Source organism: Hemitrygon akajei, chromosome 28 (genome assembly GCF_048418815.1).
Source record: "Hemitrygon akajei chromosome 28, sHemAka1.3, whole genome shotgun sequence".
Classification (NCBI taxonomy): Eukaryota; Metazoa; Chordata; class Chondrichthyes; order Myliobatiformes; family Dasyatidae; genus Hemitrygon; species Hemitrygon akajei.
Genome location: NC_133151.1, coordinates 15,897,835 through 15,914,912, shown reverse-complemented (window position 1 = coordinate 15,914,912; position 17,078 = coordinate 15,897,835). Strand labels below are relative to the sequence as shown.

At 49.7% G+C, this 17,078-nt stretch overlaps 1 protein-coding gene across 5 annotated transcripts in view; it reads left to right on the top strand.

Annotated features, from left to right (window-relative positions):
- The window catches only part of LOC140717710 (solute carrier family 22 member 6-A-like), a 60,658-nt gene that overhangs the window by 31,803 nt on the left and 11,777 nt on the right, over positions 1-17,078 (top strand). For 4 of the 5 annotated variants that reach the window (XM_073031384.1, XM_073031385.1, XM_073031386.1 and 1 more), the window contains 4 exons: positions 4,407-4,530; positions 7,215-7,330; positions 12,360-12,574; positions 16,752-16,860. In XM_073031384.1, the coding sequence (XP_072887485.1) occupies positions 4,407-4,530; positions 7,215-7,330; positions 12,360-12,574; positions 16,752-16,860 (564 nt within the window). The remainder of the gene's footprint in view (positions 1-4,406; positions 4,531-7,214; positions 7,331-12,359; positions 12,575-16,751; positions 16,861-17,078) is intronic. The other variant, XM_073031387.1, reaches the window with a different exon arrangement.

The following is a 17,078-nucleotide window of genomic DNA, read 5'->3' as shown; positions in this document are numbered from 1 at the left end:
CCACTATAGGAAACATCCTCTCCACATCCACTCTATCTGTGTCCTCTGGTCCTAGGCTCCCCCACTATAGGAAACAACCTCTCCACATCCACTCTATCTATGCCCTCTGGTCCTAGACTCCCCCACTATAGGAAACATCCTCTCCACACCCACTCTATCTGTGCCCTCTGGTCCTAGACTCCCCCACTATAGGAAACATCCTCTCCACATCCACTCTATCTGTGTCCTCTGGTCCTAGGCTCCCCCACTATAGGAAACAACCTCTCCACATCCACTCTATCTATGCCCTCTGGTCCTAGACTCCCCCACTATAGGAAACATCCTCTCCACACTCACTCTATCTGTGCCCTCTGGTCCTAGACTCCCCCACTATAGGAAACATCCTCTTCACATCCACTCTATCTGTGCCCTCTGGTCCTAGACTCCCCCACTATAGGAAACATCCTCTCCACATCCACTCTATCTGTGTCCTCTGGTCCTAGGCTCCCCCACTATAGGAAACATCCTCTCCACATCCACTCTATCTATGCCCTCTGGTCCTAGACTCCCCCACTATAGGAAACATCCTCTCCACACTCACTCTATCTGTGCCCTCTGGTCCTAGACTCCCCCACTATAGGAAACATCCTCTTCACATCCACTCTATCTGTGCCCTCTGGTCCTAGACTCCCCCACTATAGGAAACATCCTCTTCACATCCACTCTATCTGTGTCCTCTGGTCCTAGACTCCCCCACTGTAGGAAACATCCTCTCCACATCCACTCTATCTGTGTCCTCTGGTCCTAGGCTCCCCCACTATAGGAAACATCCTCTCCACATCCACTCTATCTGTGTCCTCTGGTCCTAGACTCCCCCACTATAGGAAACATCCTCTCCACATCCACTCTATCTGTGTCCTCTGGTCCTAGACTCCCCCACTAATAGAAACATCCTCTCCACATCCACTCTGTCTGTGTCCTCTGGTTCTAGACTCCCCCACTATAGGAACCATCCTCTCCACATCCACTCTATCTGTGTCCTCTGGTCCTAGACTCCCCCACTACAGGAAACATCCTCTCCACATCCACTCTATCTGTGCCCTCTGGTCCTAGACTCCCCCACTATAGGAAACATCCTCTCCACATCCACTCTATCTGTGTCCTCTGGTCCTAGACTCCCCCACTGTAGGAAACATCATCTCCACATCCACTCTATCTGTGTCCTCTGGTCCTAGACTCCCCCACTATAGGAAACATCCTCTCCACATCCACTCTATCTGTGTCCTCTGGTCCTAGGATCCCCCACTATAGGAAACATCCTCTCCACATCCACTCTATCTGTGTCCTCTGGTCCTAGACTCCCCCACTATAGGAAACATCCTCTCCACATCCACTCTATCTGTGTCCTCTGGTCCTAGGCTCCCCCACTATAGGAAACATCCTCTCCACATCCACTCTATCTGTGCCCTCTGGTCCTAGACTCCCCCACTATAGGAAACATCCTCTCCACATCCACTCTATCTGTGTCCTCTGGTCCTAGACTCCCCCACTGTAGGAAACATCATCTCCACATCCACTCTATCTGTGTCCTCTGGTCCTAGACTCCCCCACTATAGGAAACATCCTCTCCACATCCACTCTATCTGTGTCCTCTGGTCCTAGACTCCTCCACTGTAGGAAACATCCTCTCCACATCCACTCTATCTGTGTCCTCTGGTCCTAGACTCCCCCACTGTAGGAAACATCATCTCCACATCCACTCTATCTGTGTCCTCTGGTCCTAGACTCCCCCACTATAGGAAACATCCTCTCCACATCCACTCTATCTGTGTCCTCTGGTCCTAGGATCCCCCACTATAGGAAACATCCTCTCCACATCCACTCTATCTGTGTCCTCTGGTCCTAGACTCCCCCACTATAGGAAACATCCTCTCCACATCCACTCTATCTGTGTCCTCTGGTCCTAGGCTCCCCCACTATAGGAAACATCCTCTCCACATCCACTCTATCTGTGCCCTCTGGTCCTAGACTCCCCCACTATAGGAAACATCCTCTCCACACTCACTCTACCTGTGCCCTCTGGTCCTAGACTCCCCCACTATAGGAAACATCCTCTCCACATCCACTCTATCTGTGTCCTCTGGTCCTAGACTCCCCCACTGTAGGAAACATCATCTCCACATCCACTCTATCTGTGTCCTCTGGTCCTAGACTCCCCCACTATAGGAAACATCCTCTCCACATCCACTCTATCTGTGTCCTCTGGTCCTAGGCTCCCCCACTATAGGAAACATCCTCTCCACATCCACTCTATCTATGCCCTCTGGTCCTAGACTCCCCCACTATAGGAAACATCCTCTCCACACTCACTCTATCTGTGCCCTCTGGTCCTAGACTCCCCCACTATAGGAAACATCCTCTTCACATCCACTCTATCTGTGCCCTCTGGTCCTAGACTCCCCCACTATAGGAAACATCCTCTTCACATCCACTCTATCTGTGTCCTCTGGTCCTAGACTCCCCCACTGTAGGAAACATCCTCTCCACATCCACTCTATCTGTGTCCTCTGGTCCTAGGCTCCCCCACTATAGGAAACATCCTCTCCACATCCACTCTATCTGTGCCCTCTGGTCCTAGACTCCCCCACTGTAGGAAACATCATCTCCACATCCACTCTATCTGTGTCCTCTGGTCCTAGACTCCCCCACTATAGGAAACATCCTCTCCACACTCACTCTATCTGTGCCCTCTGGTCCTAGACTCCCCCACTATAGGAAACATCCTCTCCACATCCACTCTATCTGTGTCCTCTGGTCCTAGACTCCCCCACTGTAGGAAACATCATCTCCACATCCACTCTATCTGTGTCCTCTGGTCCTAGACTCCCCCACTATAGGAAACATCCTCTCCACATCCACTCTATCTGTGTCCTCTGGTCCTAGGCTCCCCCACTATAGGAAACAACCTCTCCACATCCACTCTATCTATGCCCTCTGGTCCTAGACTCCCCCACTATAGGAAACATCCTCTCCACACCCACTCTATCTGTGCCCTCTGGTCCTAGACTCCCCCACTATAGGAAACATCCTCTCCACATCCACTCTATCTGTGTCCTCTGGTCCTAGGCTCCCCCACTATAGGAAACAACCTCTCCACATCCACTCTATCTATGCCCTCTGGTCCTAGACTCCCCCACTATAGGAAACATCCTCTCCACACTCACTCTATCTGTGCCCTCTGGTCCTAGACTCCCCCACTATAGGAAACATCCTCTTCACATCCACTCTATCTGTGCCCTCTGGTCCTAGACTCCCCCACTATAGGAAACATCCTCTCCACATCCACTCTATCTGTGTCCTCTGGTCCTAGGCTCCCCCACTATAGGAAACATCCTCTCCACATCCACTCTATCTATGCCCTCTGGTCCTAGACTCCCCCACTATAGGAAACATCCTCTCCACACTCACTCTATCTGTGCCCTCTGGTCCTAGACTCCCCCACTATAGGAAACATCCTCTTCACATCCACTCTATCTGTGCCCTCTGGTCCTAGACTCCCCCACTATAGGAAACATCCTCTTCACATCCACTCTATCTGTGTCCTCTGGTCCTAGACTCCCCCACTGTAGGAAACATCCTCTCCACATCCACTCTATCTGTGTCCTCTGGTCCTAGGCTCCCCCACTATAGGAAACATCCTCTCCACATCCACTCTATCTGTGTCCTCTGGTCCTAGACTCCCCCACTATAGGAAACATCCTCTCCACATCCACTCTATCTGTGTCCTCTGGTCCTAGACTCCCCCACTAATAGAAACATCCTCTCCACATCCACTCTGTCTGTGTCCTCTGGTTCTAGACTCCCCCACTATAGGAACCATCCTCTCCACATCCACTCTATCTGTGTCCTCTGGTCCTAGAATCCCCCACTATAGGAAACATCCTCTCCACATCCACTCTATCTGTGTCCTCTGGTCCTAGACTCCCCCACTATAGGAAACATCCTCTCCACATTCACTCTATCTAGGCCTTTCAATATTTGAAAGGTTTCAATGAGATCCCCTCTCATTTTTCGAAACTCCAGTGAGTACAGGCCCAGGGCCATCAAATACTCCTCAGATGTTACCCAGAATCATTGTTGTTAACCTCCTCTGGACCCTGTCCAATGACAACACATCCTTTCTCGGATATGAGGCCTAGATTTGCTGACGACTCCAAGTGTAACCTGAACAGTGCCTTGTAAAGCCTCAGTGTTACATCCCTGCGTTTATATTCTGAACGGAGACAGTCTGTGTAAAGGTTTATCCAAACTGCAGTCCTGCTGAATTCTATTCCCAACCTTAGAGAGTTGTGGTGTACAGTGGAGAACTTCAGAACATGTACAGAGAGAAATTGCCGGGGTTAACTCCTGAAATACCCTGTTTACAGGTGGATTCCCGAGTCCGCCCGGTGGCTCGTGATGAACAACAAGACTGATGTGGCTCTCAAACAGCTCAAGAGAGTGGCGAGGATGAACGGCAAGAAGGAGGAAGCCGAGGAGATAACAGCAGCGGTGAGTGCTGATAGGAAACGGGTTCCCTGTCGTCAGCCGCCATTCCCGCAACGGGTATCCCAATGGGAAGCTTGTGGAGTGGCCTCAGTAATGGGCAGGGAACTCAATCGTTCTGTGTGTATCATTCAGTACACCATGCATCCATATACACAGGAATATACTGCACACAAAGGGAATTATACCGTACACACGGGGGAATATACTCTACACACAGGGGATTATACCGTACACATGGGGGATTATACCATACACACGGGGAATTATACCGTACACACGGGGGGTTATACCGTACACACGGGGAATATACTCTACACACGGGGGATTATACTGTACACACAGGGGATTATAACATACACATGGGGGATTATACTGTACACACAGGGGGAATATACTCTACACCCGGGGGATTATACCGTACACATGGGGGATTATACCGTACACATGGGGGATTGTACCGTACACACGGGGGATTATACCGTACACACGGGGGGAATATACTGTACACACGGGGAATTATACTGTACACACAGGGGGAATATACTCTACACACGAGGAATATACTCTACACACGGGGGATTATACCGTACACATGGGGGATTATACCGTACACACGGGGGGAATATACTCTACACACGAGGAATATACTCTACACACAGGGGATTATACCGTACACATGGGGGGTTATACCGTACACACGGGGGATTATACCGTACACACGGGGGGTTATACCGTACACACAGGGGGAATATACTCTACACACGGGGGATTATACTCTACACACAGGGGGAATATACTCTACACCCGGGGGATTATACCGTACACACGGGGGATTATACCGTACACATGGGGGATTATACCGTACACACGGGGGGGGAATATACTGTACCCACGGGGGATTATACCGTACACATGGGAAGTAGAGTGGTAAGAGCCAGAGGGTGGTAAATCTGGGGAATCTGCTGCCACGGGTGCCTGTGGAGGCCAAGTCATCGGGTATATTTAAGGCAGAGGTTGATAGACTCTTCACTGGGCAGGACATGAAGGGTTACGGGCCTGAGAGGGAAAATGGATCAGCCATGATGAAATGGCAGAATAGACTCAAAGGGCCAAATGGCCTCATTCTGCTCTGATTCCATCAGGCAGGAGGGTTCAGAACATGAGGGCAAGGACTGTTATGATGGGAAACAGTCTCATCGCCAAGACCATGAGATTGCTGAGCTCCCGGGTCTCACCATTTCGAAGTACCAGTAACATGCTACGGTTAATTCTGTTTTCAAGCTTGGTCATCATTACACCTTATCTCTCTCCCGCACACACACACACGCCCCTCTAGTCCCAGCACAGGCCGCCTCCGGAGTCATTGTCCCCGGGTTCACAGACTTGCTGGCTCTCAGGCACTGGGTCCTACAGATCTTGCCATGGAAATCGGCCAAGGCGAACAGGCCGGACACCCCCCCCCCCCCCCCCCCCCCCCACCGGCCGATGAGTCTGAGGCTCGGGCAGCACCGCAGCCTAGCGGTTAGCACAGTTGTTTCACAACACCAGCAACCATGGATCCTGTGAGGAGTTTGTACGTTCACCCCGTGACTGCGTGGGTCTCCTCCCGCCGTCCAAAGACGTACCGGCTAGTCAGTCAGGTGTAATTGGACTGTGCGGGATCATTGAACCGAAATGGCCTGTCACCGCGGTGTGTCTCTAAATGAAATAAAGAAACCAGGGTTCACGGCCCTGGACCGAGGGCTTGCACGGTATGTTCCCGTGTGTGAAGTTGCAACGTTGAGGCTATAGAAAGCACTGGTGAGGCCTCACTTGGAGAATTGTCAGCAGTTCTGGACCCCCTATCCAAGAAAGGATGTGCTGACATTGGAGCGGGTTCAAAGATAAATGATTCTGGGATTGAAATGCTTGTCATATGAGGAGTGTTCCATGTCTCTGGGCCTCTACTCACTGGAATTCAGAAGAATGGGGGGGGGGGGGGTCCTCACCGAAACCGATCGAATGCTGAAGGGCCTCAATAGAGTGGAGGCGAGGACAGCATGCTTCCTGTGGTGTGGGGGAGTCTAAGACCAGAGGACACAGCCTCAGAATAGAGGGGCGTCCTTTTAGAACAGAGAGGAGGAGGAATTTCTTTAGCCGGGGGTGGTGAATCTGTGAAAAACTTTGCCATAGGCTGTCTAGGCCAAGTCACTGGATATATTTAAGGCAGGGGTTGATAGATTCTTGATTGGTCAGAGCATGAAGGGATACGGGGAGAAGGCAGGAGATTGGGGCTGAGAGGGAAATGGATCAGCCATGATGGAATGGTGGGATAAAGTGGATGGGCCAAATGGCCTAATTCTGTCCCTATATCTTATGGTCTTATATTCGTCTGTGTGTGGTATCTTTCTGCGTTGCATTTTACACAGTATATTCCCATGTACCCCTGTGTGATGCTCATCTATGTATGCGTGTTGTACTGATCGGTCTACCGTACACACCAAACACAGAGGAGCTTCTTCACTCGGAGGGTGGTGGCCTAGCCCAGGGAACCAGGGAGAGTCACTCACTGAGGTGGGGGAGAAGGGCAGGAAACTGGTGCTGGGGAAGGGCTGGAGTAAGGGAGGGAGGAACACGTTCGAAGGGCCGAGTGGCCATCTCCAGCTCTGATCTCATACGCTCCTATATCAACGCTTCTGTTCCCAAAGTTCCTCAAGTCCAGCATGGAGGCGGAGCTAACATCCAACAAGGGGACGTACAACGCCTTCGACCTGTTCAAAACTCCCACAGTCCGCAGGATAACCTTCTGCATCATGTCCATCTGGTAGGTCATTTACCTGTCCTATCCTCTGTGCTCCTGGGAGTTTAGAAAAATAGGGGAGGGGAGTCACCTGATTTAACCTGTGAGTTTCCTGACGGGTGGGGGGGGGGGGCTTGACAGGAGATGTCTCTGCTCGAGAGCCTCGATGGAGGGGATGGGGCTGTAGGGGGCTGGATTTTCTATTTAAAGCTACAATGTTGAACAGCCCCTTCCAGCCCTCCGAGCCACAGTGCCCGGCACCCCCTTAACCCGAGCCTAATCACGGGACAACTTACAATGACCAGTTAACCTCTGCCATTTCTTTCAGTACCCTGGGATGCATTCTATCAGGACCAGGGGATTTGTCTATCTTCAGCCCTCGGACTGTGGGAGGAAACCAGGGCACCTGGAGGAAACCCACATGGAGAACGTACAAACTCCTTGGAGACCATGGCAGAACTGAACTCAGAACTCTCACGCCCCTGATGCTGTAATAGCATCCTGCAAGCCACTAACCCCCTTTAAGTGAACGTAGGTCCCTTGGAGGACGAGAAGGGGGAATTAACATTGGGTAATGAGGAAATGGCTGAGGATTTAAATGACTATTTTGTGTTGGTCTTCACAGTGGAGGACACGTCTAACATGCCAAAGAGAGATGTTATGGATACAATGGGAGGTGAGGACCTCAGTACTAAAGCTATCACTAAAGAGGTAGTATTGAGCAAACTTGTGGGCCTAAGGATAGATAAGTCCCCTGGTCCTGATGGAATGCATCCCAGGAAACTGAAAGAAATGGCAGAGGTTATAGTAATAGAGGCTTTGGTGATAATTTACCAAAATTCTCTGGTCTCTGGGCAGGTCCTGGCGGATTGGAAGAAGGCAAATGTCGCACCACTGTTCCAGAAAAGGGTGCAGGCAAAAGGCAGGAAACTATAGCCCACACGAGGAAATCTGTGAGGAATTATAGATGGGGAGCCCAGTTAGTTTAACACCTGAAGCTGAGAAAATGCTTGAAGCTATCATTAAAGAAGAAATAGTGAGGCATCTGGAAAGAAATGGATCCGTCAGACAGACGCAAAATGGATTCAGCAAAGGCAGGTCCTGTTTGACAAACTTACTGGAGCTCTTTGAGGATATAATGAGTGCAGTGGATAGAGGGGAACAGATGGACATTATATACTTGGATTTCTGGTAGGCATTTGATAAGGTGTCGCATAAAAGACTTATCCATAAGATAAGGATGTATAGAGTTGGGGGTGATGTATCAGCATAGATAGAGGATTGGTTAACCAATAGAAAGCAGAGAGTTGGGATACATGGGTAGTTCTCTGGTTGGCAATCAGCGGTGAACAGTGTGCCACAGGGGTCGATGCTGGGCCTGCAACTGTTCACAATATACATTAATGATCTGGAAGAGGGGACCGAGTGTAGTGTATCTAAGTTTGCTGACGATACTAAATTGAGTGGGAAAGCAAATTGTTCAGAGGATACGGAGAGCCTGCAGAGAGATATGGATAGATTAAATGTGTGGGCAAGGGTCTGGCACATGGCATGCAACGTCAGTAACTAGGAGGTCATCCACTTTGGAAAGAAAATGGAAGATCAGATTATCGTTTAAATGGTGAAAGATTGCAGCATGCTGCTGTGCGGAGGGACTTGAGAGTGCTTGTGCATGAATCACAGAAGGTTGGTTTGCAGGTGCAGCAGGCTATAAAGAAGGCAAATGGGATGTTGGCCTTCATCGCTAGAGGGATTGAATTCAAGAGCAGGGAGGTAATGCTGCAACTGTACAGGGTACTGGAGAGGCCGCACCTGGAGTACTGTGTGCAGTTCCAGTCTCCTTACTTGAGGAAGGATATACTGGCTTTAGAGGCGGTACAGAGGACGTTCACCAGGTTGATTCCAGAGATGAGGGAGTTAGACTATGAGGAGAAACTGTTGCCTGGGACAGTAGTTGGTGGAATTCAGAAGAAAGACAGGAGATCTTATAGAAACATTTAAAATTATGAGGAGATTATTATAGAAAATTATGTTTCTATAAGGATAGATAAGATGGAGGCAGGAAAGTTGTTTCCAATGGTAGGTGATACTAGAACTAGGGGACACAGCCTCAAGATTTAGGGGAGTAGATTTAGGGTAGAGATGAGGAGGAACTGCTTTTCCCAGAGAGTGATGAATCTGTGGAATTCTCTGCCCAGGGAAGCAGTGGAGGCTACATCAATAAATATATTTAAGACAAGGTTGGATAGATTATTGCATAGTAGGGGAATTAAGGGTTATGGGGGGAAGGCAGGTAGGTGGAGATCAGCCATGATCTTATTGATTGGTGGGGCAGGCTCGACGGGCCAAATGGCCGACTCCTGCTCTGATTCCTTATGTTCCTATGCCACCCTCAGGGATGGCACATCAGTGAAACACTTGACAACGCCAGCTGTTAAGTTCAGAGTTCGATTTCCACCACTGCCCGTCAGGAGTTTGCACGCTCTCTCCCCGTGACAGTGTGGGTTTACCTCAGAGCGTTCCGGTTTCCTCCCACAGTGCAAAGACAGACGGGTCCGGGTCAGGGAGTCGTGGGCTCGCTGTGTAGGTGGCAGCCCCCAGCACATCCTCGCACCGTGTTGGTTGTTGACACAGAAACAACACCAGATTCTATGTACACGTAGCAAATAAAACTAATGTGACTAATCTTCGAGAAGGTTGGGCTGAGCCGACGTAGGAATAGAAATAGGCCATTCGGCCCATTGAGTCTGATCCATCATTTATTTTCCCCCTGAATCCCATTCTCCTGCATTCTCCCCATAACCTTTCACACCCTGACGAATCAAGAGCCCATCAACCTCCACTTTACATACACCCAATGACTCGGCCTCCACAGCCGCCTGTGGCAATGAATTCCACAGATTTACCTCCATCTCCATTCTAAACGGATGTCCCTCTATTCACAGGCTAGGTCCTCTGGTCCTAGACTCCCCCAGTAAGGAAGCATCCTCTCCACATCCACTCTATCCGTGTCCTCTGGTCCTAGACTCCCCCACTATAGGAAACACCCTCTCCACATCCACTCTATCTGTGTCCTCTGGTCCTAGACTCCCCCACTATAGGAAACATCCTCTCCACATCCACTCTATCTGTGTCCTCTGGTCCTAGACTCCCCCACTATAGGAAACATCCTCTCCACATCCACTCTATCTGTGTCCTCCAGTCCTAGACTCCCCCAGTAAGGAAGCATCCTCTCCACATCCACTCTATCCGTGTCCTCTGGTCCTAGACTCCCCAACTATAGGAAACATCCTCTCCACATCCACTCTATCCGTGTCCTCTGGTCCTAGACTCCCCCACTATAGGAAACATCCTCTCCACATCCACTCTATCTGTGTCCTCCGGACCTAGACTCCCCCAGTAAGGAAACATCCTCTTCACATCCACTCTATCTGTGCCCTCTGGTCCTAGACTCCTCCACTATAGGAAACATCCTCTCCACATCCACTCTATCTGTGCCCTCTGGTCCTAGACTCCTCCACTATAGGAAACATCCTCTCCACATCCACTCTATCTGTGTCCTCTGGTCCTAGACTCCCCCACTATAGGAAACATCCTCTCCACATCCACTCTATCTGTGCCCTCTGGTCCTAGACTCCTCCACTATAGGAAACATCCTCTCCACATCCACTCTATCTGTGTCCTCTGGTCCTAGACTCCCCCACTATAGGAAACATCCTCTCCACATCCACTCTATCTGTGCCCTCTGGTCCTAGACTCCTCCACTATAGGAAACATCCTCTCCACATCCACTCTATCTGTGTCCTCTGGTCCTAGACTCCCCCACTATAGGAAACATCCTCTCCACATCCACTCTATCTGTGTCCTCTGGTAGACTCCCCCACTATAGGAAACATCCTCTCCACATCCACTCTATCTGTGTCCTCTGGTCCTAGACTCCCCCACCATAGGAAACATCCTCTCCACATCCACTCTATCTGTGTCCTCTGGTCCTAGACTCCCCCACTATAGGAAACATCCTCTCCACATCCACACTATCTGTGTCCTCTGGTCCTAGACTCCTCCACTATAGGAAACATCCTCTCCACATCCACTCTATCTGTGTCCTCTGGTCCTAGACTCCCCCACTATAGGAAACATCCTCTCCACATCCACTCTATCTGTGCCCTCTGGTCCTAGACTCCTCCACTATAGGAAACATCCTCTCCACATCCACTCTATCTGTGTCCTCTGGTCCTAGACTCCCCCACTATAGGAAACATCCTCTCCACATCCACTCTATCTGTGCCCTCTGGTCCTAGACTCCTCCACTATAGGAAACATCCTCTCCACATCCACTCTATCTGTGTCCTCTGGTCCTAGACTCCCCCACTATAGGAAACATCCTCTCCACATCCACTCTATCTGTGTCCTCTGGTAGACTCCCCCACTATAGGAAACATCCTCTCCACATCCACTCTATCTGTGTCCTCTGGTCCTAGACTCCCCCACCATAGGAAACATCCTCTCCACATCCACTCTATCTGTGTCCTCTGGTCCTAGACTCCCCCACTATAGGAAACATCCTCTCCACATCCACTCTATCTGTGCCCTCTGGTCCTAGACTCCTCCACTATAGGAAACATCCTCTCCACATCCACTCTATCCGTGTCCTCTGGTCCTAGACTCCCCCACTATAGGAAACATCCTCTCCACATCCACTCTATCAAGGCCCTTCAGTATTCGATAGGTTTCAAAGAGATTCTCCCTCATTCTTTAAAACTCCAGTGAGTAGAGGTTTGGAGCCATCAGACAATCCTCATACATTAATCCCTGGACCCTCTCCAATGCCAGCACATCCTTTCTAAGATAAGGGATCCAAAACTGCTCACAATACTCCACATGCGTTCTGACCAAGGCCTGATAAAGCCTCAGCTTTACATCCCTCTTTCACGTGAGGAAGGGCCTTTAGAGGGATTTCCTGGGTTTATTTGAAGGGCCAAGTCCCCATAACCTTTGTCCCTATGGGTGTTGGTGAGACCCGTTCTAGTGGATCTTCTCCCCTGTCTCATAGGTTCTCGACAAGCTTCTCTTACTATGGACTGGCAGTGGACCTGCAAGGGTTTGGAGTTAACATCTACCTCATCCAGCTTATCTTCGGAGCGATAGACATCCCTGCCAAGCTGGTGGGTGTTTGCACCATGAGTTACGTTGGCAGGAGATTCACGCAATGCGCCTCCCTCATCCTGGCAGGGTTGGTCATCCTGATTAACATCTTTGTCCCAGAAGGTCAGTGCTGCCAGTTGGAATTTGCCCACTCTGATTGGCCACATTAACTGCCAGTCATGTGGGGGTGGGATAGGGCAGGGACATCAGCTGTACGTGAGCTGGAGGTGGGAGGAGTGCATCAAACAATCCCCTGTGGTCATCCAACAACACCAAACCTGGCGGCAGATTCCACCGTTAACTTGTGCAACTCGAACAATCTTCCGACAAGAAACACTGGCTGTCGTAAATCAAAGTATTGAGTACAAGACTTGGGATGACGTGTTAGAGTTGTAGATAATGTCAGTGAAGCCTGCTTCGGAGTGCTGTGAGCTCCTCTACTCTGAGAAGGGTTCCTTTCCCAGTTGGCAAGACCCTCCAAGAGGACCACAACCTCGTCATAGTGTTCGGAGGCTTGGGTGCCTCAATGACCCGTAGAACTATGTTGGCTGGAGTCAGGGCTTTATGCTTTGGCTCTTGGTAGGGTCACCCATGCCAAACAGGGTCAAAGGGTAGAGGTCAGACTAAGAGTGGTTCACCGGTCCTCCAGGTTCAGGGCTAACAACCCTGACTGGTGAAACAAAACTGTTACAGAAACAGCAATGAAGAATCCTTCTACATCGGAGTGTGACGGTATTCCTGAGTCTCCAGCTGGAACTTGCCTGACTGACAATGGTGAAAACCGAGAGGAAGCTACTGACACGATGGTGGGAGCCCTGAACACAGACAGAGATGGAGGATCTTCACTGGTACCCTAAATGCCAGCGGCGTAACAGGCAGGAAGTAAGTTGGCAAGCTGCGGAGAGCTTGTGGACAATCGTCTGCGGGTGGTTCTCCTGGTGGGCCATGAGGGCACAGTCATCAGCAAACAGGGCTTCAGTGATGAGCCTCCTCATCGTTCTGGTCTTTGCAGCAAGGCATCTCAGGTCAAACAATAAACGTAAGCAGATAGGGTTCTGAACTGAAGTCCACAAAGAGAGACCGTCCCCGGACCCTTAGTGGAACAGTGAGCTGAAATGGCCCTTTGCCCACCTCGGGCTACGGCACCCTTACCTGTGCACTCTTGCCTAAATTGCCGTCCAGACATCGGGTTCGGAGTGCTCTGGGGACTAGACCCCACAGCCTCAACCCAGCCTGCAACGGACCTTCCTGATTTAGCCCGGCACTCACATCGATCAAACCCCAGTCCTTCCTCGCTCTCAGCGGTGGGCCCACTGCCTCACTGCATCGCGGCTCTGCCACATCCAATTGCCTCCAAGTCCAAAGGGAAGTTACAGGCTACAGTTTGTGATGATCATTTACCAGAAGAATAGTGATTAACCAAGTATTTAGTTATTTTCCTTGTTTCATTAATGACCAGCGAGAAGTCGCTAAGATTGACCAGCGCCATCTACTGGAAGTGCAGTAGAACAGAGGGATCTGGAAATACGGGTCCATAATCCCTTGAAAGTAGCGTCACAGGAAGAGAAGAATTTTGGTTCACTGGCCTTTATAGATCAAAGTATTGAGTACAGGAGATGGGATGTTATGTTGAACTTGTATAAGACTGTGAGGCCTGTTATGAATGCAGCAGCAATGAATGTGAAACTGAGAGAGGGTTTATAAACAAATCCCGAGATTTATTAACCTCTGCTCAAAACTTAGAAAAGTAAACTAACGACTAACTTAACCAGAAGTTAACAGTTAGGCAGCAATATCGAACAAGCAGTCAAACTTAGAAACTGTTCTTAACGAGTTCTCATCCAAGCACAGACTTAGAAAGTGATAAATTCAAAAGTCCATGTGATTTATACAGTCAGTAAGGAGAGACTTCCCCGAAACAAATGATTCCTTCGAAGGGACGACGCTCTGCCGATCCCACAGCCGGAAGATGCCCTGCTCGAAGAAATCACGGGGAAATAAAAGGAACCGACCTTCTGACTGGAGGGTGCTCACTGAACAGACCTTCCCAACCTTGCAGGGGTTTAACTCAAAGGTGCACGCCACAATTCCTGAACGAAGTCACAAAGGTCTATCATCCCCCGAGACGCTGAACGAGATTAACTTTACCCAATCCTTTGAACTCGGATAACTCTAGTAATGCCTTCACTCTCCGATACTGGACTTTAAGGGGAAAATAAACGTGCAACAAACAAAACCGGTGGAGTCGTCACACCTCCGACCGGCAACAGCAACCTTGCACAAAAATAAAAGTGAGAACCGCGTCATAGTCGCGGGCTTTGGTTTAAATACTGTTTGGAACATGCCATCACGTGACGTAACATCACCCCAAGGTCATGAGACAATTACATCATCCCACTGTCCCGTGATCAAACTGTGAGCTTGTAACAGACCTAATCTGCAGTATTGCATGCAGTTTTGGTCACCTCCTACAGGAAAGATGTCAATAAGATTGAAAGAGGACAGAGAAAATTTACAAGGATGTTGATGGGACTTGAAGACGTGGGGTATAAATAGGGTAAATGCAAGCAGGCATTTTCCCCACTGAGTTTGCCGAGACTAGAACCAGAGGTCATAGGTGAAAGGCAAAATATTTAGGGGGAACACCTTTGTGCAGATGGCAGTGAGAGTGTGGAACGAGCTCCAACGCAAGTGGTGCATGCAGGTTTGATTGCAACATTTAAGAGAAGTTAGAAACATAGAAAACCTACAGCACAATACAGGCCCTTCGGCCCACAAAGATGAGCTGAACCTTAGTAATCATCAGTTAATAACTCATCGGGGTGAGTGATAAGTTCGTGGCCCAGGGTAGAAGGAGATGAGTTATTAACTTCAAGCTTTCTGCAAAATCACTCAAAGAGTTGACCTGCATGTGTATGTAACGAGAGCTGTATAAGTCATCTCCTTCTACCTTAGGACATGAACTTATCAACCACCCCTTGTATTCTGCCATCAAATTTGACCTACCAAATGGGGAACAATAGAGAACAGTACACTGTAAATGGGGACCCATAGAGAGTAGTTCAATGTGAATGGGGACCCATAGAGAACAGTACACTGTAAATGGGGTCCCATAGAGAACAGTACACTGTAAATGGGGTCCCATAGAGAACAGTACACTGTAAATGGGGACCCATAGAGAGCAGTTCAATGTGAATGGGGTCCCATAGAGAACAGTACACTGTAAATGGGGACCCATAGAGAGCAGTTCAATGTGAATGGGGTCCCATAGAGAACAGTACACTGTAAATGGGGTCCCATAGAGAACAGTACACTGTAAATGGGGTCCCATAGAGAACAGTACACTGTAAATGGGGACCCATAGAGAGCAGTTCAATGTGAATGGGGTCCCATAGAGAACAGTACACTGTAAATGGGGACCCATAGAGAGCAGTTCAATGTGAATGGGGTCCCATAGAGAACAGTACACTGTAAATGGGGTCCCATAGAGAACAGTACACTGTAAATGGGGTCCCATAGAGAACAGTACACTGTCAATGGGGGGACCCAGAGTGAACAGTACACTGTCAATGGGGACCCAGAGTGAACAGTACACTGTCAATGGGGGGACCCAGAGTGAACAGTACACTGGCAATGGGGACCCAGAGTGAACAGTACACTGTCAATGGGGACCCATAGAGAACAGTACACTGTCAATGGGGACCCAGAGTGAACAGTACACTGTCAATGGAATGACAGGGAATGATGGGAGATGGACCATGTGCAGGGAATGATGGGAGATGGACATTGTGCAGGGAATGATGGGATACAGACATTGTGTAGACAGAATCAGAATCCTGTTTATTATCACTGACATATGCAGTGAAATTTGTTGTTTGTGGCCAGAGTACAGTGCAATATACAAAAACTTTACTAAAGATTACTTTAATTGTCAAATCTTCATCAACACATTGAAACACGCACCATATGTGTCAACAACAAACACAATGGGGTGTATTGGGGGCAGCCGACAAAGGCTGCCAAGCTTCTGCACCAATATTACATGCCCATGACTTTGGATTGTGGGAGGAAACCAGAGCACCCGGAGGAAACCCACTTGGTGATGGGGAGAACGTACAAACTCCTTACAGACAGTGGAGGGAATTGAACCTGGGTCACTGGCTCTGAAATAGCGTTACACTGACCCACCGTGTGACCATGCCCCCCATCGTGACTCTCGTTCAAAGAGCGAACAGAGGCCGTTGCAGGCGTGAGCGTTCCGCTTTGATGCCACTTACCCAGTTCTGTGCCACACACACAGATCTCCAGGCCGTGCGTGTGACCCTCGCCGCCATCGGGAAGGGGAGTCTGGCCGCTTCCTTTGCTTGCTGTTATCTCCACACCAGTGAGATGTACCCGACTGTGATCAGGTGGGTAGCTGGGTTCCTTCCTTCAATAGGCTGCTAGTGGACTGGGCGGGGAGGGGTAGTCCCGCAGCAGGGAGGGTTGTTCCCTGGTGGTCCTACGGTGGGGCGGAAGGGGGTGCATCACAGCAGCTTATTTATTTATTTAGACTGACACCGCGTAACTGGCCCTTCCGGCCCAGCGAGCCATACCACACAGCAAAGCACCGATTTAACCCTAATGA